This window comes from Calonectris borealis, chromosome 2, assembly GCF_964195595.1.
Source record: "Calonectris borealis chromosome 2, bCalBor7.hap1.2, whole genome shotgun sequence".
NCBI lineage: Eukaryota > Metazoa > Chordata > Aves > Procellariiformes > Procellariidae > Calonectris > Calonectris borealis.
In genome coordinates this window covers 145,338,406-145,365,024 of record NC_134313.1, presented here as the reverse complement: position 1 = coordinate 145,365,024, position 26,619 = coordinate 145,338,406, and the positions used below count along the sequence as shown (strand labels likewise).

At 38.7% G+C, this 26,619-nt stretch overlaps 1 protein-coding gene across 7 annotated transcripts in view; it reads left to right on the top strand.

Annotated features, from left to right (window-relative positions):
- Positions 1–26,619, top strand: part of ANKIB1 (ankyrin repeat and IBR domain containing 1) — a 94,435-nt gene that overhangs the window by 23,215 nt on the left and 44,601 nt on the right. For 6 of the 7 annotated variants that reach the window (XM_075143780.1, XM_075143778.1, XM_075143776.1 and 3 more), the window contains exons 2-3: positions 8,393–8,661; positions 26,024–26,324. In XM_075143780.1, the coding sequence (XP_074999881.1) occupies positions 8,474–8,661; positions 26,024–26,324 (489 nt within the window). In that variant the 5' untranslated portion in view covers positions 8,393–8,473. Of the gene's footprint in view, positions 1–8,392; positions 8,662–21,406; positions 21,477–26,023; positions 26,325–26,619 lie in introns of those variants that run through there. The other variant, XM_075143783.1, reaches the window with a different exon arrangement.

The following is a 26,619-nucleotide window of genomic DNA, read 5'->3' as shown; positions in this document are numbered from 1 at the left end:
CTTCTAAGCAGATCAATCTGACAGGAACACACAAATTTCTTCAGACTTTTTGCTCCATACAGTGTCAGTCTGTTTATCTCATCTGTCCATTACTCTGTAAACCATTGCCTTGTAACTCTTGGCGGTGGTTTCACTGTGAACTTTTTGTCTGTTGAAACTGATTTTAGAGGGGACACACATTTGTCTTTAACTGAACTGAGCTGGGTTGTTGCTTATCTTACGGTTAAACAAAGTGTATTTGAGTCTTTTTTGCAAAGAGGCTCCCATCCCAGCCGACACGTTGGGCACGATGTGTGCATGAGGGTAAGGAGAAACCAATCAGAGAAGCATTACGCTACCTGAATGCGGTTCTCATGCTGCCAACATGAGAGACATTTGCACTGGTTAAGAACATTACCAGTCTCTGGTTCATATTCTTCAGCTTATCACTGATGCTAACTGTCCTGTGAGTCATCAGCTGCTGGTACTTCTTTATATGGGGCCTGGGTGATATTTGTTCACTTTTGCTTGATGAAAAAGTGGTGCTATCAGCATTGACCTGTGGTAGAGAAATCACTTTTATAGACATTTATTGAACTAACAGTGGTTTACGCACTGTATCAGAAGTGTATTGAGTTACTTCAGTCAGTGGAACAGTCTATAGTGAGCTTTTTATACTAAAGCAAACAGCGTGCTTGAGATTAAAATGCCAGAACTATCAAGCACATCTGTCTTTAGCTTGACTTAATCTAATAAAATGTCAAACATTTATTTTTGTGCTTCTTCGCCTTCTGACCTAGATAGAGGAGGTCTTAGGGTGGTAGTGTTGGTATTACACTAGGTACAGATATTTTATATTATTTACAGTTTGGCTAGTCTACTAGGAGTGAAGATCTAGCCCTAAAAGAGTTCTGCTGTATTTTATGACTGGAGCCTAAAAAGACCATTAAGACGAATCTGTCTCTTGTATCAGTAACTAAGCTACAGCAAATTAAATCAGATTATTAAGGCCTTGACAGACGGTTGCATTGGGAACATCTTCAAAGTGTTATCTGGACTTCAGAGAACTTTGAGGGTTTTGTTGTTATATTTAAAATAATTTTCTAAAGACATGGTGCCCTGGAATGAATATTAAATGATCTGCAATTACAGGTGAGACTATTGGATATTCCAGTGCATAATTATAGAATGGTAACTCTTTTATTCCGTCTTACTGAATTGCTGCTCCCTAAGGATAAAAAAGAAGGATGCACCAAAACAGATGCTCCTTTTAACTTGTGCCGCTGTTTTTTTTTTCGCCTTGACTATCTGCAGGGATGCTGTCTTCATCTAACTATCACAGTATACCTTTGATTTGGCTGCACAGTATCTTGTCTCTCCTGCCATGTGTATATGTTCCTACCCCACAATGGATTTACCACATTTCATGTAGATGATGAATGCAAGTACTGTAGACAACACCATCAAAATTAATGTAGCAATTACTTCAGCTACATCTATGCAGAATTTTTTCCTTAAAGTGATAACAACTTCTGGTCTCTGCTGCAGCTGCCCCTGTTGCATCCCTGTAAGTGTATCAATGCAAAGAAAACCAAAGCCATGCTTAAAATCCTTTTTTCTCCACAAACTGCAGTTGTGAAAGAAGAGTGTCTGAAGGAAAATATTCCGCCAGGATGAAAGTCTTTGTGCCTGAGTCAGTAAGCCAAAGTCTCAAATTACTGAGCTGAGCAATAACTTTAAGCCTTCTACTGATGGGTACATATGCCAGCATAAAAAGATTGTAACATAAGTTGCTAGACTGTCTATCCCACAAACATATAAATGAGGAAATAATTAATTCTCTCACTACCCTACACTATGTTTTATTCAAGTTAACTCTCAACATTATTGCCACTTTTCAACCTTGGTATTTAAAACACAGAGAACATGTTATACTGGTGATCATTCTACAAAGCGTGAGACGTTGGCATATCAATTATCTTTTTGGTCTGTACTTCGACGTGTAAAGTGTAACACTGAATTTGATAATGTCAAGCTCCATTCACAAAGGTTTAAAGTGGCAGAGATGCTTTCATCATTTCCTGTTGATGACTTCAGACTTGGCACAAACCTTAGAATATTTCAGTGTGTAAAAAAAACCCAAAACACCAAAACCAAACAAACCAAAACCAAAGAAACCCCACTACCACCACGTTTCCATAACTTGATTCTGAAGCTTTGCTAGTGCATTTGTTACTTTGCAGAAATGTTCCTCCAGATGCAGGTATCCAGCAAGAGCAATTTTTGCCCATTAATTAAAATTTGGCAAATCTTAAATCTTTACTGTAAACACGTAAAAATTAGCTTTAGCCTAACTTTTTCTGCTACATCTCAATTATAGACATCTCTACCAGCCATACATAAAGTAGGTATGCAGATTTGAATTTTTTTCTCTTGGTAAAGTGAGCAATTTTTTGGCACTGTGGTGCTCTTTACTTTGCAAGAGGGGAGGGGGCAAGGGAGGAAGAGGAGCACTAACCAGGGCTTTTTCTGCTGTGTTTGGGAGGGGGCTTGGTATCTAGAGAGTTCTTGAACGTAACTTCTGTCTTGCTTTGTTTGTGTTAGTCCATCCCAGTAGCAAGGATTAAAATTACAGACATCACAACATGACACTCCTCCTAAGTGTACCAGGTTACTAGGCTTTCTCCTATAACACAAAGCTGTTCATGATTCCCTTCTGCAATAAATTATGATTTATAATGAAGCACAGACTCTGCAGTAAATATTTTAGAAACTCAGCTTTTAAAAGTGAGCTGTTTAACTGCAGTACCCAAAGCAAATAAAATAATTACCTTTTGAACTAACTGCTTGAAACAGAAGATGCTTTTAGAGTGCAGTATAGTATTTTATACTGTCAGCAAAAGTGCTTTTGGAAAACAAGTTGCTTTGATATCTTTTTTCTTTATTCTTTTTGTGTAGGCAATTCATTATCACTTGCATTTCCAAGGGTGTAGAACCATGTAATGTACGCTAATTTTAGTCAATAATGTATCTTATTTTGATAAGATTTAATTATGAGGGGCTATGTAAAGTCTTACTTCTTTGAGCTTGGTTCACTCTGCTATTCCACAATAATGTTCTTATAGTTTACATGAAAAACTACTTTTGTCGAATACAAAGTATACTTTTTTAAAGCTGCAAATTGTATTCAAACTTTTTAGGGTTAAACTGTTGAATTACACAGTATTACATTGTAAAATAATGATTGCAAATGATGATTAGATCTATTGCTGACCTTTGCTCATTATATAGGTAATAGGTTTTTTTGGTTCAAGAAATATATAGCATTATCTTCTCATGGTTAAACCTGAGTATTTTTTTACTGATTTTGATAGATTTCCTAAGCGGTACTATGTAGCGCAGTATGTCTCCCTTTCTTTTCTTCATCCCCCAAGATATAGAACAGCTGCTGTATGATCATATGCTATTCAGTGAGAAATTCTGCTTCAGTATTAAAGCAATTCAAATGTAAATTGAGAGGTACGTCATCTCATGAAAGACTTATGTGTTCAATACGTGGTTCCTAAATGAGTGTTAGAAGTAGGATGTTTCAAAAATACTTACCTGATCCCACTTGTACAATATTTTATCAGTCATTATAAATTTCTAGCAAGCACCATGGCAGTATTTCAAAGGAGGAACTCCTTCTAAAATCCTACTAAGCCATTACAATTGTCCTTTTTCAAACTCACTTTTATGATGATGCCCATGGAAAAATCAATAGTAATTGGGTAGCTGGTGCAACTGCTCTCAAAATCTCATTGTTACTTTGCTCTACCCATGTCTTTCTGTATCCACCCTTTTTTCATCTTGTACTCAGTCTTCAGGCTCCTATGAGAGTGGCCATCTTTTTGTTAAATATTTATAGAGCTATGATATCAAAGTGCTGCTTTTAGCAGAGTTGCTAATAAGCCCATATAAATTTTACTGTTCATTGCCAAAGCAGAGAAGTGTGATAACCCTGACTGAGTTTATAAGAATCTTTCCTTACACTTTAAGGTGGGTTGTGTAAGCAGTATTTTGTTTTTTTGTTTAAGCTGGAAGTTTTATTTGGGAATAGTAGAGTAGTAAATACAGTTTCTAATTCTGAATGAGATGATTGATGTTTGGTATTCTGTAATATATGGGATATAATTAGCAAACGTTGCATTTAGTTTTTCCTGTATTCTTTGGTGTAAAAGGTTATGATATTTGTGGTTATGATAAATGTTATGAGGTTACAGTAAAGGCTATGATATAGCCCTTCTGTTATCACAGAACTTGAAAATTTAGTGAATAGGTCTGCCTACCAAACAAATACCTTGTCTTTGTCCTGTAAAATTTTATTCAAGTCTCATTTTATTAAGATAAAATACTTGAAAATTGTCATTTTTATGTTGTTATTTTTGTTCCACTGTGATATTTTTGTAATACGGCACATTAAAAAATAGCCTAAGGATTTTAAATGCTGGGCTTATACAAAGAGCAAAGCAAAACCAGTGACATTGACACGGCACACTAGGCATGCGAGCCTGGGAGCTGCTGAAACTGCTTTAGCAACCCCTGTATTCAGCCCATGGGAGCTCTCCGCGTCCCTGAGGTTGTAGACTCGCTGGACCTTCCAGGCCCCTTCCCTGCCACCCACTTCCCCCCTTTCAGGAGGAAATATATCTGTTACATGACCTTCACCTTCAAAAACATGAAACAAGGGGTTGAAAGAGCAAACCAAGTATGCTTTCTGTAAATCACTGCCTGGGTCCAGCATTGGCCTTGTTAGCATACTGTGCTCTGAGAGCACATAATGGGTTAGGAGCTCTTAATGGAAAAAAGCGACACAAAAAGAAGGCAGATTGTGCCTCTTCCAGACATACTCAGATCCAGAACTTTGTTGCATCAGCTCATATTTTGTCCTTTTTCTCCTTCAGTTGAGTAAAGGCTTCTTTGGTGGTGGATGTAGTTGGTCTGTTAGCTGAAAGATGAACTGAAGACTGCAAATGGGCAGATCTTGAATATTTTACAGCAGGGCACTCATGAGCCACGGCAGCTTGAGAGAGGCAGCAGCTGTCACATCTTGGTTTCTTCTGGACTTCCAAACACACTGGGAGCCAACTGTTACTGCCAGGGTACAGAGGCAGCTTCTCCCTGTATTTCTGTATTTCTGCTGGCATGTTTAATGGCTGATTCAGAAAAGAAGACTACAGCGTGGCCCACGAAATTTCCAAAGCATAAAAGGCTAATGCCTGTCGTAGTGTTAAAAATGAAAGACCTTCTGGATACTGTATGAAAGTGAAAGGCAGTACTGTGTCTCGTATCATGTATTTTAAGTAGGGAATTGTTTTCTAGGTTAGTTTTAACCCTGTCACTTCTCTCCTTTCATTCTTCCAGAGGTTGATTTCTTGCTATCACATCAAATATAGGCTGTTTGCCTTCACCTGAAGGGCTTTCATGGACTACCCCCATTCTATCATCTTTCATTTTATTTTGATAATGTGATGATTGTGGTTACATTAGCCATTTGCTAAATTTTCAGTACCTCTATGCTGATTCTTGGTTTTGCGGGAAGTTCCACTTGTATCTGTTCAAAGCCACATCATTGCTCTGTTTCATAATCCTTCTTCAAATTCTCCCTTTCCTTTGACTGAGAATCTTTTAATTTGCAGAGTGGTCCTGTTATGCAGACAAGTATTTTACTCTTTTTATTTCGTTCGCGTTTCTATATCATGTCTGTATCATATATAACCCTTTATTGTGCACGTAGGCATTTCCAGCCTCCTGCCTAAATCCATTCAGATCTCCTCTTCAACATTTCAACATGACCACCCTGCCCCAGCTTCCTCTCAGGCTGCCTGAGGGCACCAACTTATCTCTTTATACTCTCAACACCCTCCCTCATCCCTACCCAGGCTTGTTTAATGTTCCAAGAGGACATTTTGGGCAAGAGGCAGCATGTTCTGCAGCTGATGCAAGATATCCATGTGCTAATTTCCAGAAGTAAGTGCATGGCAATTGGTGCTGTTACCTTCTAATTTCAAATGATGGAAGAAGGTTTTGTGCTTTTCTTCTCGTTATGGGCACTAGTGGGATCTTCATTATTGATTTTCATGAAGATTCTAGGAACGTGATCTCTTTCAGGCACTTGTTCCTGTCTAATTTAGTTTATAGTCTTGAGAGCTATTGGTGGTGGATAGGGATTAACAGATAATATAATACCATAAATTAATCTCGTTAACAAACTTTACTGAAAATCATTCTTTCAAGTTATTTTTGAGATCCTAGCTGTTGAAGGTAATATGAACTGCTGGTAGATTGAAAAGAATGTAGAGTTTTTCTTGGTTTTGTACAGTCTTTCATTAAACCCTGAAACTATCCAATATTTAGAGTAATGCAGCTGTTTCTGCATCTGAAAAAACATTAATCTATAGCACTGAGGGCTGTGACATGGTAATGTGAACATGCAGTGCCTTTCTTGAAGAATATAAATATTGTACCTGCACAGTATCTGCATGTTTTTATTTTAAAATATAGAGATGACGGAAGGATACAAAATGCTGCAGAATCCTTTGGTTTGTGTATATAACTAAACCTATGAAGGGTGTGCATTTGCTTTTAGATACTTTATTATTATTATGAGAAACTTTCGGCTGCTTAACGCAGTTGGTTGTTAGGTAACTCTGATCACAGAGGAGAACATGGGCGACATGTTTTGCATGTTGAGTCAGCTGACTCGGCAGTGTCATTGTTATCTCACATAATGACATCAAAAGGTAGGACACAAGAACTCCAAAATAAGGGTTGCCTCACCAAGGTTTTCTAGAAGGGAGGCCACCAAGGCCACCGCTGTCCTTGAACGGCCCTGATGGCACTGGTGAGATTACGGTGAAGGTGGTCTATTCCCTCCCCTTCACAAAATGACCTCTCAGAGGAACTGTGGAGAGGAGACAGTGCAAGACTCCCACTGGTAGGATCTCATGCAGAATGGGATCTGAGTAAAGCTATAGCAAGTCTGGGGTGCAATGTGACACATAAGTTCACAACAGTAGCTGAAAGCAGCTTGTGAGAGGACTACTCTGGGGAAACAAAAATATCTCCTTGCAGCTCTTCCCCAGGTTTCCCCAAATCCTTTTCACATGAATTGCATCTGCATCCTGATTCCCTTGGACTTTCTGCAGCTCTAGACCTCTTGGATTACTCTGTTTCTTCTGTCTATAAGGCTGTCTGGGCACCGGTAAGTGTGCTGGAAAGCCAATCTATAAATAGAAGTTTTGAGATAGTCCCAACAAGTTGAATATAAGGTACTGGGCATGAAGCAGCTCCTGTCCTGCCCGATTATATGTGCCTAACGTAATCTATCTCAATTCCCTAACCTGCTGTGCCTGGCATATTTGGATCCCAGCGTATGCTTTGTGGGGTGAAAGGTCTGGCATGGAGCAGTCTGGATGGAATGACTCACGCACAAAAGAAAGCTCCTGGAAGGTTCACTGTGCTACCAGCTGCAGCCTGGTGCTGAGTCCCCTGTCTGTCCCTCTGACATAAACCAGTGTGTGCTGTTTCCGACTGCACGACCTGATAAGCTTCTCTTGTCCCATCTCACGAGCGGAGATGCTCTGTCTGCCCTGTATTTATGCAACTGGGTCTGCTGGTCCCCTCCATGAGATAAAGGTGAGAGGCTGTGGAGCATAGCAGTTGGCAAGTACTTTGGAGTACTTGTAAGGTGAAGTTGGTTTATGCCAGTATAATGCCTGGCATTGTATGGACCCGTTCAGTGGGTTGATCTAAGTGTCATTTTAAAAATGGAGTTAGGTGTTTTAAAGAGTCTGCTTAGCAGAACTGTTAAGATGGGGCCATGGTAACTCCTATGTTCATGTGCATTTGTCTTGCTGGTACAGAAGGGTGCTGTTTACACCCACCTACACAAGCACAGGTGCTTCAAGCACAGTTTTACATGATCATCTTTAGGTAAAAGTTAAACTGATGTCTGCTTTCTTGCATGCTTTTGAAGAATTTTACCTCCTTGTTTAAGAATTTTGCTTCGGTTCTACTGTCTTTTGAAATCACTTCTAATTTCTAATTCACTTCTCATTCACGGAAATTCAGTATTCATCCCTGTCTTCTAATACAGGTGGATATTGGCCATTTTTTTTCTTTTCTCTATGTTCAAAGAATATGGGTAGTGAAAATATTTGCACAGGGAGATGGCACAATTTATCAGGGAAATAATCTGTGAAGAATTGGGAATTTGTGTGTATTTACCTAGAAGGACTTCAGAAATTCATGAGTAGAGTTTACAGGCCCTGTGTACGTCTTCACATGCCTGCTTACAGTGCTGTAGCTCTGGATGAATTCTTCTAGGAAAGAGTGTTTTACAGAATAACTGAAATATTGTTTGTCTTTTTAGGCTGTGAAGCATGTTACAGAATCGTACCACAAGTGGATGAAGGGGAAAGGAAAAAGTGCCATTGATAGCTAGGGTAGCAACATGGGAAATACAACCACCAAATTCCGCAAAGCTCTTATAAATGGCGACGAAAACCTGGCCTGCCAAATCTATGAGAGCAACCCTCAACTAAAAGAAACTCTTGACCCAAATACTTCTTATGGAGAAACGTACCAGCACAATACTCCGCTCCATTATGCTGCTAGGCATGGAATGAACCGTATACTAGGGTAAGTATGATTTTAAGTTTTGCTTGGGTGTGAATAACTGACCTAAGAAATGCAAGTGTCGGCTAGATGATGAATACCTTATGTGCACATATATGTGCATATGTATGTGTGTGTTGCAGACACAGAATTTGTAACATGTTCAAGTAGTAATAGAAAACATGCAAATTGGTCTATAATCACAGACTAGTATAACGGGTTTTAATTTTATTTTTAGTATCTTTGTTCCTTGTAACATTAGTCTTGGACAGTTTTAGCTTGCTTCCTGAAGACTCCTATACCACGGTTCTTTGAAAATAGTGACTGTTCCACTGTTCTTGGTATGTTTTCCAGTCTTAAAATAATCTGTTTGTAAAGCCGTACCTAATGGATACCATACTGATTGTATCTACTTCCAGATGGCACAATATATGTTTATTCTTGTGTTATTCAGGCAGCTTTTATTTTTCATTTTGGATAATAACAATGAACATCAATATCTTGATAATGAGTAAGTTTATTATTGCTGCAGTCAACATGTAGGCAATCCCTAATGTTAGCTACTTTCATTCTTCTGTATTTTTGTCAGTGCTCTAAGATCAATTAAAGATTAACATCTTATCCATGTCCAGACATCGCAGGTACAAGCTGTTCTGGTCTGGTATTTCATGAAGCATTGCTAAACCTCTTCTTCAGCAGGTAGTAAGTTAGAAAGAATTTCACAAATACCCTCTTCCTTATATGAGGAAACAGAATGGAAATATATACTGAACTGTATTATTGTTAATAGCCTTTTCATCTCTGTGTTTATATCTACTGATGGGCCTGTGGTATTCATAAGGGTTTTTTTGTCCCTCATATGCTGTAACTTTACTGGCTGTCTGGCCTCCCACCATAAATTTTTCCTCAGTGTTTTAGATTCACCTAACAGTTTTTCATACTTTATAACTTCTCATTTATCTTGATTTTTGCTAAATATTTTTATCTTCGCTGCCATGTATTCTATATTTCTATTTTAATTGATGTTTTCATTTCATCACTGAATCTGTTTGTTTGTTTGTTTCTTAATATCCCCAAACTTTCCCCCATTTCTGATTCTTGAATTATAGGAAAAAATTAACTAAACTTAATTTAAAATAGCATCCAGTTTTTATTTACATTTTCTGTGTGATTTTTTTTCTCTGAGATTTTCAGGTTATTTCTCTCAAGAAAATATCTCTTAAGAAAATATAGCCTTATTGAAACAAGGACAAATGAAATTGTTTGCACATATGGAAAGAAATGGAGTCATAACTACTGACTTCTGAGCAGTCCATTAGTTAATTCATATTGACCATTATGATGAGATCTCGAATAATTGCTTTGTGTTTAAAAAAAAAGAAAAGGTAATTTAGAAATGACATTTTACTACGAGCTGCATGGAGCCTTTAGCATCTAAGTCTCACAGGATAATTCAGTTTTATTTTGCATACATTGCAAACAAATGATCAAAAGAATTTTTTCTAGTTTGAGTCCAAGATTTGCAACACATTTTTTGCCAGTAAACATAGAAGGTGCTATTATTTGCTAGAGTCTGCTTCTGAAAACCTGGACTGTTAGAATTGTCGCTTTTGCTAGGAGTAATTTGCTGAGGTTTTTTTACTATTTACTTTTCTGCTGTCTTTCTAAGGGCTTTGTTCAGAACTCCTCTCTAAGACATAATGCACAAAAATGTAGCCTTTTTATCTAAACAAAGTAGTAAGCGTGGATAAATATCAGACTTGCAGTATGCCTGTTTGCAAAATTGATAGTAGAAAGGGCACAAGTGATTTCCCATTATGCCTCTTCCTTTTGATGCAGAAAGTCCTGGATATGACAGAGCTTAAATAAATTGAATATTAAAATGAATGCTTAGACTTACTGATGAATTACAGTAGCTAAAAATAAATGAATTTTAATCTATTTGTATTTTGAGAGAGATTTACAATTATGAGATATCCATAATACTATAATATTTTGTATTTATCTATTATTAAACATTTTAAATATTTGGGAATCTGTAGCTATACTAACTTGTAGTTCAAACTCTAGATGTTACTTATATGTATACCATATCATTAGATTTTTCTTTATAGGCTGATCTTTGTATTATTGTAGGTGGATATGAAATGACATGTGTTTTACGATTCACTGTGTGAAATTTTCTCAAAATAGAGTGGTGCGATGCAGTTGCCAGTACACCTTTTGCGTAACAGAATATATTGAGTGAGATATTCTGGGATGTTCAGAAATAACCTATCTGGCAATGCTGTTATCAAATGCTGAGGCAAAGGGACAACCAGATGTATGGCTGGTGGTGACTGTCCAAAGACACGGTGAAAGCACGAGTACTGAGTTTGCAATGAAAGGGAGTTGGGGACATCCTGGTATAGCGATCTCAGAAGCGAAGAAACAAGAAACTGGAGAAGAGGTAAAAAGGGTCATGAAGCAAAAGTCCTGACCTGGACAAACTTTGTATAATCCAACGTGAAGTCTACTGGCAGAAACTTAAGCCAAGAAAACTTTCTCAACGATTTTGAGCTTCACAGTTGTTTTACGGCAGGTGTCTGAGTCATCTGGCTGCTGCACCTTTCATCCAGCATTTACAGCCCAGAAACTGGATTTAGTATATAATCGAGCTGTAAAAATTTGAAAATTTGCTGTTAATTTCTTTTCTCTTCACAAGATTCAGCAAGAGTATGTTAAAATAGGATTAGTTTCTATGATAATTTTTCATTAGTATCATAGAAAGCTTTGGTATATTAGAAATGTTGAAATAAAAAATGGAAAATAGTTAGGCATTCAGTTAATATACAACTTTAGTTTGGTCTGCAGCCCTAAATAATGTTTACTGGACAGATCAGTTTGTTTTAACAGAGCATTTAATGTTTAAAAACCAAAAATTGCTGGTCACAGCTAATTAGCACAAACAAGAATTTTCAAAGCACTGCCTGAAGTTGCCAGAAGTTATTACATAGTGCTCAGCAGTTGCCCATAACTGACAGCTATCTCATTTTCTCTGCTGGTTAGTAGGGTTATACAGTTAGAGTTTGAGTGAGGTGGTGTGATGGAGGGCTCATCCCCAAGAGCACAGGGGAGCCCAGAGGCAGAGCAGCGGAGGATCCCAGTAAGCTCATCAGAGGGAGAAGGCCCCTGCTCCAGGGCTGTCACAGGAGAGCCATCCACCCCATGTCCCAGCTGTGACACACATCAGGAGGAGTCTACAGAAGGGGATTGTACTGGGTTTCTGTGGCAAGGCTTTGGTAGCAGGGGGCTGCAGGTGTGGCTTCTGTGAGAAAAGATCAGGAGCTGCCCCATGCCAGACACAACCAGCTCCAGCCAGCTCCAAAACAGCCCTACCACTGGCCAGAGCTGAGCCTATCAGTGATGCTGGTGGCACCTCTGTGATAACATATTTAAGAAAGGGTAAAAAACACTGTGCAGCAGCTGTGAGAGTGAAGTGAAAAAAATGTAAGAGAAACAACTCTGCAGGCACCAAGGCCAGAGAAGAAGGAGGGGAGGAGGTGCTCCGGGCACTGGAGCAGAGATTCCCCTGCAGCCCGTGGTGAAGACCATGGTGAGGCAGGCTGTCCCCCTGCAGCCCATGGAGGTCCACGGTGGAGCAGATATCCACCTGCAGCCCCTGGAGGACCCCACACCGCAGCAGGTGGATGTGCCCTGAGGCTGCAGACCGTGGAGAGCCCACGCTGGAGCAGGCTCCTGGCAGGAGCTGCAGCCTGTGAAGAGGAGCCCACACAGGAGCAGGATTTCTGGCAGGACCTGTGACCCCATAGGGGACCCACACTGAAGCAGTCTGTTCCTGAAGGACTGTACCCTGTGGAAGGGACCCATGCTGGAGCAGTTCTTGAAGAACTGCAGCCTGTGGGAAAGACCCACACTGGAGCAGTTCTGGAAGGACTGTATCCCGTGGGTGGGGCCCCATGCTGGAGCAGGGGAACAGCAGCAGATATGAAGCATTATGGACAGACCATAATCCCCATTACCCATCCCCCTGCGCTGCTCGGTGGGGAAGGAGGTAGAAGAGTCAGGAGTGCAGTTGAGCCTGGGCAGAAGGGGGAATGGGGGAAAAGTGTTTTCAGTTTTGTTTTTCTCACTATCCTACTCTGTTATTAATTGGCAAGAAATTAAATTAATTTCCCCAAGTTGAGTCTGTTTTGCCTGTGACAGTAATTGGTGAGCCATATCCTTGTCCTTATCTCAGCCCACAAGCTTTTTTGTCATATTTTCTCACCCGGTCCTGTTGAGGAGGGGGGAGTGAGAGTGGCTGGGTGGGCACCTGGCAGACAGCCAAGGTCAACCCACCACAGCGATCAAGGTGCTTTGGGGAGGAACACACTTGGGACAATAGAGCAGGGGCTAAAAGGGGCTGGTTGCGTGGAAATGAGTGGCTTGTCAGACCATGATGTTTGTCTGACCACGCTTGATTACCATAGTCTGGTCTATCTTCTCATTAAACTCTATTGCTAATTATTTTCCTGTGTGACGGGACTCTGCTGTGTGCATGTTTGTGTATGAAGGTCTAAGTACCAGCAGCTGAAGTGGAGACCTCATGACAGAGGGGTCCCTGAGCCTGGGGTGCCAGCCCCTGGAGAGACCAAAGTGCATGCATATGTCAGTACATATACCGATGTGTAATGGCTAGTGAATATCAAGCTGGACTAGCCAGTGAGTAGGATAAGTGGCCTGGGAGCCATGTTTCAAGCGGCTGTAAGTCCACAGGTCAGCTAGGAGGCCTGTTTGCGGCAACTGGAGATGAGAGGATCCAGGGGTCAGGTACTGGTATTGTCTAAGGCCAGTTACTGGGGATCTGCAGTACCTGTGTGTGCAAGGTAACTGGAAGGTCCAGTCATCCAGCGCCAGTTACGGGATAAACAGCATCCAAGGCCAGTTACTGAAGGGATCAACATTGTTTATATGTATATTTTTCCCACTAGCAGACCTTCATCCTGCTTGCCTAGAGAGGGGAACAGAATGAGGCTGCCAGTGTTGTTTGTGGTCATGTGAATGCTGAGTGTTTCTGTCCACATACATCTGTGTGGACCAACATGTATATATGTATTGTATATGTATGTTTGCATGTGTGTCTCTTGACAACGCAGCCCAGCCTCTCTACTGGCTGGACCTGGGGACATGGAGCCGCAGCAGCCTTGCCTGCCTTGGGCTACCGTCTTTGCCAGCCCCTAACAATCTGGGACCTTTTACTAAAAATAGAAAGGTACAAAGAGAAAATACGTGCCTTGAAATCCCTCCAGAAAATATGTGAAGGTTACTTTTCATTTTGGAAGGAAAGAACTAAACATTTCACGTTTTCTTTATTGGACTATATTGTAAATACTGCACGAACAATTTGTGTGATTTACTCAGTGATTTTCTGCTATGGTCTCTAGACATCTGCTGTGGTGCTTAGATTCAGCACTAACGTGAGAGAGTTTGCCTTGGTTGTCAGCTGCTCTAGTTCAGAAATGTCATCTCTGTGTTACAAAACTGTATTGATGTCACTATTCAGATTGTATTCACAACAAACTAATAAATAGGTAGTCTCTAGTGGGTGATAGCTAAGACTTCTGGAAGAAAGAGAAGAAAATTACATTGCACTCAGAAACATCAGAAAAATAATAAAAGATACGTAGCACTCGGATTTTGAGAGCTTTGTACAACATACAAATTGGTCTTATTCCACTATAAATGTCTATCACGATTCCCTATGAATGAAGGTCTAGACAGAAGATTCCTATTGAAGAGGATAGTTTAAATTTCATTCACTAAATGGGTATAAAAATATTACAGAGAAAGAGCACACAGGAAATTTGTTTTCTTTAGAAAATGAAGTCTTCAGATGATCAAGCACCTCTGATGCCCTCAGGCTTTTTTCACCTAATCCTAAGGTACATTTGAGACCACCTGACTGCTCAGTTCGAAAGAACTGCTATCAATTTGGAAAGTTTTTCACCAGGGTCTGGCTGTTGGTGAATCATTCCTGAAATACGACAAGAGAATAGGCTTTTCCAGAGGGTGGCTGAGATGGAGTGGCTGGAAATCACGGGGGCACTACTTGCGGTTGAAAGGAAAAAACCATCTTCGATAACCTGTCATTTCGCAATGTATATTGTGGCATGACTTTCACTGTTGTTTTGCTGGGAAGCTTTTTGGATCAATGACAGGTTTTTCTCATTGTGTGTTTCATCCTGCTACGTCTGAGCACTTTGTGAGTATTCAAGCCAAAAGTGAATTGTTCATAGCAGTTGTTGCTGGTCCTGGGCTGAAGAGGGGGCGGAGGAGGAGGTGTTAGAAACACGGGGCTGTGGGGAGACAGGACGGGTTTGTGAAGCTGTTTTTTTTTCTAGAACAGGAAAAACAAAGGTTTCCAGTTATAGAAGATTCTGGAAATTGAGGTGAATGCTGAAACTGAAAAAAAGAATTTTTTTCACATTCTTGATGCCTGCCTATCAGTAATAATAATAAAGGAACTCTGGCATTGCAGGCATAGCTAAGCTAGCCATAGAGAAACATTGGTAAATCTGCCCAGGATCTGGCTATAGGACATATTTCTTGTTTCATTGCTATAATTTGGGAAGTATTTTTCACTGCAGTAGAATGACAGAAGATCAAAGCAGTGATGGTTTGAATTTCAGGTCGATGTAGGCTACAGTCTTGTCTTGTCTTGTCTTGTCTTGTCTTGTCTTGTCTTGTCTTGTCTTACCTAGTTTTTATGGCTGATTAAGAGGTTTCAGTATGGGCTGGTCTAAGCAATTGCAATGCAATCAAAGAAAGTGTACTGAGATTACCAATATATTATACAGGATGAATTTGACAGAAAATTTGTTGACGTCAGAGGGAACGTTGCATTGGTCACAACACATTTGGGACTGTCTCTTCCCATGTCAGGTTTTGTTGGGTTTTGTTCCTTTTGCAGTGATGTTGAAAATTAATTTTGGATGTATTGGAGGGAGATGTGTGCAGACTGTTTTTCAGAACACGACTTCTCTCAAGTTGAGAGGATATTAGGGGATTTTTGTGCTGCAAAAATATATGTCAAGAAGTATTAGAGAAAACCCTGTTAACTTCTTTGCGGATCTTCTGGCTTTAGAGAGGTGCTGTCGTCGATTATTTTCTGATAAGGTTGAAGCTGCTCTCAATTTCAGATTTTTTTTTTTCTGGAGATGTAGATAAAAAAGAGGCTGCTTCAGGCTACTTCACTCTCCACTGTTTTGACTGAGACAGAAGTTCTGTAAATGTTTAAACTTTGACATCCAAATTGACCTAAATCATTCATGCTGAAATATTCACAAAGGTGCTACAAAATTATTCTTTATAAAATTTCTGAAAATCTACTCGATGCTTTGCCAGTAAGACTGGTGTTCCCTTTTAAATTACTCTCCTAATTGTACTTCTGATATAAATGTGAGCAAAAGAAAAATAAGAAGAAGGTTAATAGCAGCTCTTTGTCTAAGAAGGACAAATGGGAAAAACATGGGAGTTATTAACCAAAACAACAGGGTCCCATGTAAGGAAATTTGTATTGACTGTATGGACATTTTCAGTAGGTTGTTCAGAAATCCTGGAGGAGTCTTTTTTTCCTCTTATTTTTGTTCTTCATTCATGGTAACTCTTTGAATGATTAAATTTGTTTGGTGTTTTCCAGGCAATTTTACAGCTCATTTGGGAAAAAAAATTATGAAGGTATAATAGTTGCATATGCTTCTTTCCTAAAAGTAGTTTTTAAAAGTTTTGACTTCTGATTTTAGTATAAAAGATATCCACCTAATTATTTTCCCTTTCTCCCACACAACAAAAGAATTGTCCTGTTTTAATAACTTAAAATATTACAATATATTATAATATTTCATCTGAATAATTTATTAGAATGTCATTGTCTAGATTATTCACTTTTGAACAGCAGAAAGCAAGCTTCTTTTTAATTATCAATGATTACACAGATAAATTGAATATTTAGAATATAATTTTATTTAAGATTAATTTTATTCATAAAAGTAAGTATGTCTGCATTGGAATTATTCATGCTAAACTCTCTTTATAGTCAGTGTATACCTAGTAATAGATCTAGTCAGAACAATTAGTGAGGGCAACAGCACAATTCATTTTATTGTGAAGTTGACCCTAAAATATTTTAAATCAATTGTGTGCCAGAAGTGCCTGTTTCTTCCCATTGATTTTAAAGGGAATCTGAAAGAACTGGATCAGCTGTGGTTTTCTGCACTGTAGATCTCCGGAGCTGAGAAGATGAATCTTGTCCTAGAATATGCTAAATCGTGTAAAATCGAATAGTAAACACCTGCAAAGCTGTAAATTGAACACTTTGACAGTTTTACAATATCAGACATGAATGCTACTTGTGGGGGATACTGCTTGTGATATAGCATTAAATGCTTCACTTTCGTGGTCTGTGGTGAATGATCAGTGCAGTGTTTTGCATTCACCCAAGCTGCAGCACTGGTGGTATCTGAAAGTTTTGTCGTCGTTCTGCTCAGCTGCTGAAGAACACCTGGGTTTTGGTTCTGCAAGACCCTTTTCAGATGAGTTATTTTATATGATTATGAGGCTTGGTCACCTACTAAATGAAATATTGAAGGGAGTTTTTGATCTGATGTAGGAGAATAATATATGAAGAATATGATCTGACTAGGCTTTGTGAGAATGTTTATAAAGAAGAAAGAGGACCGAGTGAATTGAAATGCCCATGACTTCAGTAGCAGAGCATGTGACCGGATGGTAGAAGATAGTCATTTATAAGGTCATTTTCATGATACCCAGTCTCAAAAGAGGTCAAGAGGATGGAGGAATGATAAAATTAGGAAGTCTTTAAAATTGAGCAAGTTCTTACTGTGACTGAATTTTCACTGGAGAAAACTGCCAAAGACAGAAAGGGACACTTAGAGGAGCAGCTACAGACATGGAGTAGCAGCAGTAGTGTTTGCTAGGTTTCTCAAAGGCTGTCACCCAGTTGGGTACTGTCTTCTAAAGTACAGCTAAGACAGGTTGAAAAACTCAAACCCATATCTGACTTGCTCCCTTGTTTTTTTTCCCCTAAAGCTCAAAATCTTGTTTAAAAGTAGTTCTCAATAACTCGATATGTGGCCTCCCAAGGTGGCTTCCCTGGTGCTCCTCGTGACTTCCTCACAAAATACAAAACAGGGGGTAGGCTTTATCTTAATAGTAGTCTGACCTACAAGCAAAGCTCAAATGCCAGTCACCTGCTATGTTTTCAGTTCTTAAAATGGACCTTTTTTTAGCTAATTTCTGATTATTTTAACCTTAATAGGTTGAATATACGTGATGCCTATGGAGTTCATTGGTCACAACACAGCCTTGCTCTCTCCAGTTACAGGGGCCACCGTTGAGTGTGTTGAGTTACTGCTTCTTCATGCTACTAAGTTTTTCTGCACCGTTTAGAAAAGTGGGAACCTTAGGTTTCAGTGCTCTTCCCTGCACATGTTTAGACACTGTTTAAACGCTCTTACTAAAACGATCATCTAGTCCCCACATTGATCTTACTCTTCTTTCCTTGGAAATCAGATACTGCAGAATAAGATTACTTTGTTAGTGACTGGTGAGATGAGATATATTAATGCAGTACACTCTTAAAGATTTCTTACTCTGTGTTATCTATTCCTCTTAATAGTACCCTTGTGAACATTTTACCACAGGCAAAGTAAAATTACATTTGGGTTGTAGAGGAGTACAGCTTTGGTCCTTGCCAGCCAGGATGACTGAATCTTTATTTCAACTAATTTTATTACCGGGTAGAGTTTGTGACTCTGCTGAGTTGATCGGTAACTGCTGAATCATTGTGTCAAATGGCTTTACTTCACCCTGGGGTTAGACGCACATGTGGCTTCCTTACCAGAGAAATCTGTTGGCTCAGTAGTTACCGGAATAATGACTGACAGACTTGCAGTTTCTGATAAACAGAAGTAAATTTATCAGAAATAATTAATTAAGTTTTATAGCTAAATGCAATATCCAGCTAAAATATTCAGTGACATTGTATATAAACCCAGTTTTCCTTTTGGTCAAAATATAGAGTGTGGATGATTTGATTTTTTAAATCTGTAAATTTTTTCAATTTAAATGGAATAAAATTACTTCATTGAGACATTTAAGGAAAAGTGTCATTAAAGATCAAGCAACATACGGATTGAAAGGATTTTTCTGGAGGGGAGGGATAGAGGAAGATGAGACAATGTCTGTAATACATTCATAGTTTTTAAGAAATAGAAAGAATAGAAATGATGCAAAGCCTGTTAATATTTGCTGTGTAATTTCATCATAATTGCTATATAAATAATATCAACAGTAGATGTCATACACTGCTAGGTGATTTACTACTAGGCCATGTAGATAATGGTCCCTGCGCAGAAATACAAAGCTATGTGTTTAAATGGTGAAGATGAACCCACTCATTGGTAGTTTCATGCTTTTTATTTCACCTGACATTTGTTTCAAACAAATCTAAAAGTAATAATCTCACAGTTATCTGAGAAGAGAATTCAGCGTGGATAGTCTTTTCGGAAAAAACTGTGTTCCGAGGAGGGATTTGAAGAGAAGGCTGGAAGGATGACACCTAAGTTCGAGACTTGGTTCTAGCTGTAAAGAAATGTATAGAAGAAAGGGCCGGAGACAGAGATGAAAATCATACAGATTTTACATTAGAGAAGACATTTAGTCACAACAGCTACTGGTAAGCAGCCAGCTCCGGTAGAAGCCACTTCTAATTTGGCACTCAGCTCTTTTTCTTTTGAAATCTCATTCAGAGGATTGAAATAAAAGCCAGAAGTGGCATGGGATCATGGAAACAGTATTCCTGACTATCCAAGGAAAGACCAAGCTCAAGTAACTTGTAAATAAATACAACAGTTTTCTGGTTAAGGATAACTTAAGGATGTTGTTGATACCTTTTTGCATCAGGAATAGTTTAATTCTGTGTTTTGGTGCTGCTGTTCCTCCTAACAGGCATAGGAACCATATATAAAGCATGATTTTTTTGGCCCACAGTGTAACAAATATAAGGATTAACCAAGTTTTGTGTTCCTCACTTTTAGCGTACATTATCTTTGGATCTGTGCTCCACAATTCAATTGTATTCCTTTGCCACTCCTGCACATGGTCCCTCTTGTTTTTCTGTGTTGTACCAAGCCAAAAATTACTATCTATCTACAGAAGGTCATACTTTGTCACATTAGCTGACACAAAACCACTAAACCAAAGAAACTTTTCAACCTATTTGCATCTAAAGAGAATAGTAAGTTCTTTATTGATGCATATTTGTATAAGACCTTTCTTAAGTATCTTTAGGTGATGAGCTACTACATTAACATAAGTCAGTTCAGAACTGGAACTCAGGCCCAGGTGCTGACCTACCTTTAATCACTTTAATAGTCTTTTGGAAACAAACTATTTGGGGAAACCATAGGTGAAATGACAGCAATACAGTGAAGAAGATTGTAAGTCTTTTTAGAGCCAGTTTAGGAGAGAGTAAAGACAGTGCTTGCGTTCTAGGCAGTATTTTTATACTGAGCATTACATTAAGTCCATAAGTGAAACAGGCCCAAAAGAGCGTATGTTGGCAGAGTCAAAGATTTCCATTTGAACCTTAGCTTGCTCTAAGTAAAAGACATGATTCATATGCGCCATAGTATGGACTTGGTTCTCAGATTGGTGGTTTTCTCCGAAAATCTGCAGAAATTGTTTGAGTACTCAGGAAATGGATTTAACCCATTTTGCCAGATGTACCGTACTTGATAGGAGTCATATGAATGGGAACAAATGGGAGGCATTTCTGTTTAGGAAATATACAGAATTGGAGACCAGAGTGGAGTGCTTGACATAAGGGATCTTGAAATGTCTGTGAAGACTTCAGATTTTGGAAGGAAAAATTAGCTCTTCACAGACTTCCATCAGCAGTGGAGATGGTATCATTGACAGTCTCTCAGATGCTTCCTTTGCTGTTAGCCCAAATCACCACTGGTATAACCTCACTCCTTACTTTGGCACTTACTAGTGTGTATAGGAATTCTGGTAGTGTTAGTAACAGTTCTTTGGCAAGGGGCCTATTGAATAAGTCAGGATAATAGTCTGTGTTTTTTCTTTGATAAATGGTTAATGATCTGTCAGCAGATCCTTTATCTTAGAATAGAAATAGTCACTGTCTCCTGCCCAGGTTTTTACTGCATGCAGGAGACTCCTGGGCTGTAGGAGAAGCTTAAGAATCTTAACAAAACAGAAGAAACTGTAAGTACTAATAAAGAATTTTCTAGCACTGTATAATGAATAAAAATATCAGTAATTACTTTTATTAGATGTGGCTTTCAAGATCAGGTAACTACTTTTCACAAAATTATTTAAACCAGCTCATACTTCTATTCAGCTGTCAGTGATGACTAAAAAGATTTCTTCAAGTGCTTGCTCTAGTACACTGTTGTTGTTTTGTTATGGTACATTTTGGGGGAAAAAGTACTGTGAGGTAATGAAATAACCATGATTATTCAAGATTTTAATGCATCAGTATTGATCTACTGTGTTGGAAGCTGAATGATTCAATAACTGTATGAATTAATTCATTGTGTATGAGTTTTAAATTACTGGGTAACAGGGCTTGGCTCTTCTGTATGTTTTTGTAACTCATGACTTACCCATACTTCTCTTAACTCAGAAAGCTGTGAGCTTTAGGTTTATACCTGCACTGGAGTTCGAAGTGTAACTTTTTTAATAGCGAGCTGGACTTACTTGGGCTACCTAACCCAAGGACCAGAGGGGATGTTGTGAAAGGGAGCCCTGTGCAAGTTAGTTTACCTTGTTGCTCCAGCGCACCTTTTTCTAGTACCTTATTTGTCTTGCTTAAAGCAACAGTGCAATTTGTTGTGGAGTTTATATAGTACACATAAGTGCTTTACATTCAATAATCAGTAAGTCTTTGAGCATATTCAGACTTGCTTTAGTCTCCAGCTGTCATAACTACCTTTATAATTTCATTTTACACTAGTTTTTATTTTGGCTTTATTTTTCTATAGATTTTCATATGTTTTTATATGCATTCATATATATGTGTGTGTATGCATACATATAACTATAAATATATAGCATTTATTTAGAGAGACAAAGAGACTGTAAATCTGGTGGTTTTCAAGCCCCAAACATGAAAGATTTTATTAAAACCTGAAGAAATGGTTGTGTTGATGTTAGTTTCCCGGAATGAAGGAATGTGCCAGTTGTTTATTATTCAAGTTCACAGCCTTGTGATCTTGAGTCTCTTGCTGCTTTTCTGCAACTACAGATAGTAGTAGGTGTGACTGTTATAGCCCTTTCTTTTTTGTCACTTTTTTCAACACTTTTTTCATGCTTTTGTCACCTCAAGTTTGGATTCTGCAAAGAGCTACAGCTTGGAGCAAAATCTGGAAACTGCAACTAAAGTAAAGTCTGGCTGCCTTGTGGTTAAGTATTTCTCATAGGCAATGCATATTTTCACTCTATCAATACATTTCCAGGCAAAATTTAGCTTTTTATACCTCTGAAGTTGTGAGCCAAATTGTAGGGGTCTATAGCACTGCTCTGTGAAAGTCTTACGCACTAAATACCACTGGTAAAAATGGGGCCCTGTCAAATAATAAATTTGTGGATGTAAAATGTGTTAATTTACTTGCTTTAAAATACTACCGCATGGAATTCCACTGATGATAAAGAGCTAAATATTGAAAGCAGAAATATACATTATAATATTACCCAGCCTAGGAGGTAATGATTAGATAGCTAAAGATGCTGGAAAAACTTCATCTGGTTTGGGAGGAGACAATGAAGCTCTTCTCGCAGTTAAAAAAAACTCAAGCCCTGGTTCAGTGTCAGACAGAAACCACAGACAGTTCTTCATTGAATTTTAAAGTAACATTTCACTTTGAATTAGAGAAGTAGCAGGAATCGGTATGTTGAATATAAAGCAACTCAAAGTGGGAGGAAAAGATGTGGTTAACGAATACCCAAAGGACTCTCCTGACATTCAAAATACGCAGGTCTAATTAGTGCAGCCATCCAGCTTGTTACACAGTCTCAGTGCAAACTTTGAAATAGAGTTCAGGCACATCTTGATGTGAAAGATGAAGTCCACCCTTTTTGCAATACTGAATTGTTTCTGTTAGCTTCGTACCACGGGCTTGGTGCTTTGTGCCAGTTGAAGCCTTTAATCTCAATACTTCCTCAGTTGTGTGTCCTCAAGGATTCCTGCTGATGCTTCTGCATTCAAAAAACTGGTACTTTTGCTACCGTACCACAGTCCACTGTAGTGATTGCAGAAGGGATCTGGCCCCTTCTTTATCACCCTTCTCTACTCATTCTGCAGCGAATTTGAAGGTAGCAGATATCTACTACCTTTACAAACTTTGTGTTACAGACATCAGGTAAAAATAGCTAGGCCTACTGACTATATCAGCGTTATGTAGTTTTAAAACCTACTGAAAAAGGAGCCATGCGTGAAGTCTTTTACAATCTTTAGCCACTGCCTCTTTCTTCCCAGTGCTTTGATCTCTATTTTTTTTTTTTCTTATGGAAGATGCAAGGATTTTGGGATGCATATGGATAGTAAGTGCCATGGGTAGGGGGAGGAGGGAATAATAAAATTTTAAAAACCCTTTATTAATTCTTGACTTAAGGACTCAGAATTGAAAAATGAACAACTTTACATTTTTCTGTTCATACTGCAGTTTACAAATGCATTGAAGGCTAAGTTGGGAGTGATCTTTACTTGAAGTAAAAATATAATAAATGAAATTGTGAAAGGCAGGTAAGAGAAGAAAAGGTACTGGTGTACCATAAAACAGATTTTATTGCACAAGTAGAGAAACTCAGATTTTAGTGAGTCTCCAAAGTTACATCTCACAGAGACCAAGATGACTTAGATTTAGCCTTGTATTTTCTATATCCAGGTTTTGCAGTGGGTACCTGTAAATCCTCATATCTAAGGCATCTAGCATTCTTATATCTAAGTGCCTCTATAGAATTAATCTCCTCGTCCCCCAATGAGTTATTTTTCCTCCTTCCATTCCTTCCTTCCTTCCTTCCTTCCTTCGTTCTTTCCTCTCCTCCCTCTCCTTTCCCTCCTTCTGTCTTTCTGTTCTTTCCCACCTTCCTTCCCCTGCTTTCTTTCTGTCTCTAGTTTCATACTACATAAAGCTAATTCAAACAAGCAAATTCATTTTGGATAGTGTTTGAAACTGGTTAGTCTTATCATTTCATGTAATTGGCTGTGAAGCATTTTGCCTGTGTTGCTAAATCCCTTTCCTCTGAAAACAAAAAAAAAAACCCAAGCAAACAAAATGTGCTATCGCTTTTTTGGCAACATCTTTAATCTCAAGTTTGGCATATTCATATTTCCTAACAAATGCATCTATCATGTCAGCTATCATGGAATGAAAGAGAGATTTCTCTAAGGAACATTTTTGCTGCCAAAATAGGGCAACATAGAGGAGACTTTTGTTTTTATCTTTTCCTCTGAATATTTTGTTACCACTTATTTAAAAGAACAGTATTTTAGTAAAAAGTTTCATTTTGAACTCAAACTGCTCAGAGATTTTCAGAGGGAAGAAAGGACAGATATCCAGCAGACCAAATGGCTATCATCAAGACATCTTTCCATCGCAGGACCAGATCAGCTGTGCCTAATTTTTTCTACTGGAGTACTTGTCCAGTCTGTTTTCAATAATTTCGGAAAGGAAAATTCCATGCCCACCCTGTATAGCTTCTTCCTTTATTAATAAAATAGTTTCAGGGTTATTCCTTGTCCGGAACAAAGCATGGGAGAACTCTGAGAGGGAGAAAGCCATACCGTGTGATGCCTGGTGGGATGTATTCAGGGACAACAGGAAGGGGAGGTGGCATTTAGACTTGTAACAATAGCATAAGGCAATAACTGAGGTAAATAATGTTTTCTTTTGTCAGTTTGGTTAGCAAGTTCTACTCTCTGCTGTTCACCAAGAGCAATATGGTCTGATTTTGTACTTAGGCAGTGCCTGCCTTCAGGTGGCTGAGCTGCCTGTTTTAAACTGAAAGTGATTGAAACTGGTTTTAATTAGTCTTAGGGGTGAGGGCAGGGAGGGTGGAAGCAGGTCCCCTGTATTGACTTAATAGGATTCCAGAATAACTGTTTTTTTCGTACTTGCAAATTGTTCGGAGTCAGGGAACAGCCTGGAGAGGAGATGAACAGTGACTTCTGCTGGTTTTATGTGTGAAGGGGCTTATGGGAACAGTGCAAGTGTTTCTGCAAGTGACTTCTTGAACGTATGTGCCATGCTTCTGATTTAGTCTGGTGTTACCTCTCTGGGAACTGTCCTTCCTACCTTCGCATGGAGTTCTTTCACCATTGCTGTCTCTCTGATCCCTGTCCTACAAAGAGACGGTCTTTCTTCTCTGCCATTTCCTACCATTCACTCTGCCTTAAGAAAAGAATTATTATTTTAGTATACCTCAAAAGGCTAAAGCAAGTTTGGATTCACAGGGCTTGTATGATATGTCTCAGTTCTTCCATTTCAGAACTGGTTTGTAACTTCTATAATTCCTTGCTGGCAAGAAGCAGTAGAGAGCTGCGTTGTCTCAGGAGCTGTCAGGAATCAGAGTTGTGATTCCAGGAATCAGTCTGTTGTTTCCCTTTCATTCCTAAGCTGATCGGTTTTGACTGTATAGTTTATTGTCCACTTTGAACTGCCTCTAAAGAGAAGACTTAAATTCTTGCCAGCCTCTGTCATCTGCATAGATGAGGGTTTGCATTACGTTGCACTTCCATATATTCTAGAGAAAGCAAATAGAGTCTTTCCTCAGTGCATGCAGTGCATACCAGAAAAAGTATGTCATATATTTTCAAGACATAGTAAGTACTGCCTTGACATCTGACTAAAGATACGGGAAAGAAGAATGAATTTTTAAGATACTGCTCTAGCATTATCTATTTGCAAACTACTAAATGCACCACTATTCAGGACACAGAGTAGAAAAAAGAAAGTATCTATTTCATCAATCTTGTGACTTAACAACATTTATTACAATACAACACAGAATTGTAGAATAAACTTTGCCAACTAAAATTTGTGTCACACACTGATAAAGTAATTATATATGATACTTAATGATATTTCAGTAATTCATCCATATCTTGGCTCTTGACTCCTAAGAGAAATGGAGGAGAGCTGTCCAGTGGTAACTATCTATTAAGAATGTTTACCACTAATATGGCTAATCAAAATCTTGGCAAGAAGAAGAGAGAGCTGTCATAATAGACCCTTCCCACTTCAAGAAAATGAGTGGAATTGTGTGCTAATTATTTTTCTTCTATTTTTTTCCTCCCTTGCAGAACTTTCCTTTTTGTTAGAGATGGTAACCCAAATAAACGGAATGTGCACAATGAGACATCTATGCACTTACTGTGTATGGGACCTCAGATCATGATCTCGGAAGGAGCTCTTCATCCTCGCCTGACACGACCCTCAGAAGATGACTGCAGAAGAGCAGATTGTCTGCAAATGATCCTGAAGTGGAAGGGAGCAAAGCTGGATGAAGGACAATACGAACGAGCAGCCATTGATGCTGTTGATAACAAAAAAAATACACCTTTGCACTATGCTGCTGCCTCAGGGATGAAAACCTGTGTCGAGGTAAAAGTTCATATATAATCAGAAGTGTATATACTGCTGTTAGTAAATGACGTGCACAGTGTTTCACAAAACTGTTTCGGGGAAGAAAATCTGATACAGTATATTGAATTAACTTTTAAATTATATTTTTCATTAATTGGAAAAATTATAATGATAAACAGCCTAAAACGTACACTCTCTGTAGAGAACAATGAAAAAACTGGATTACATATATATTAACTTCATGACATATATCCCTTAGCACAAAGACGACTCATGTAGGCTTATAAAAATTGGAAATTATTACAGGACTCTA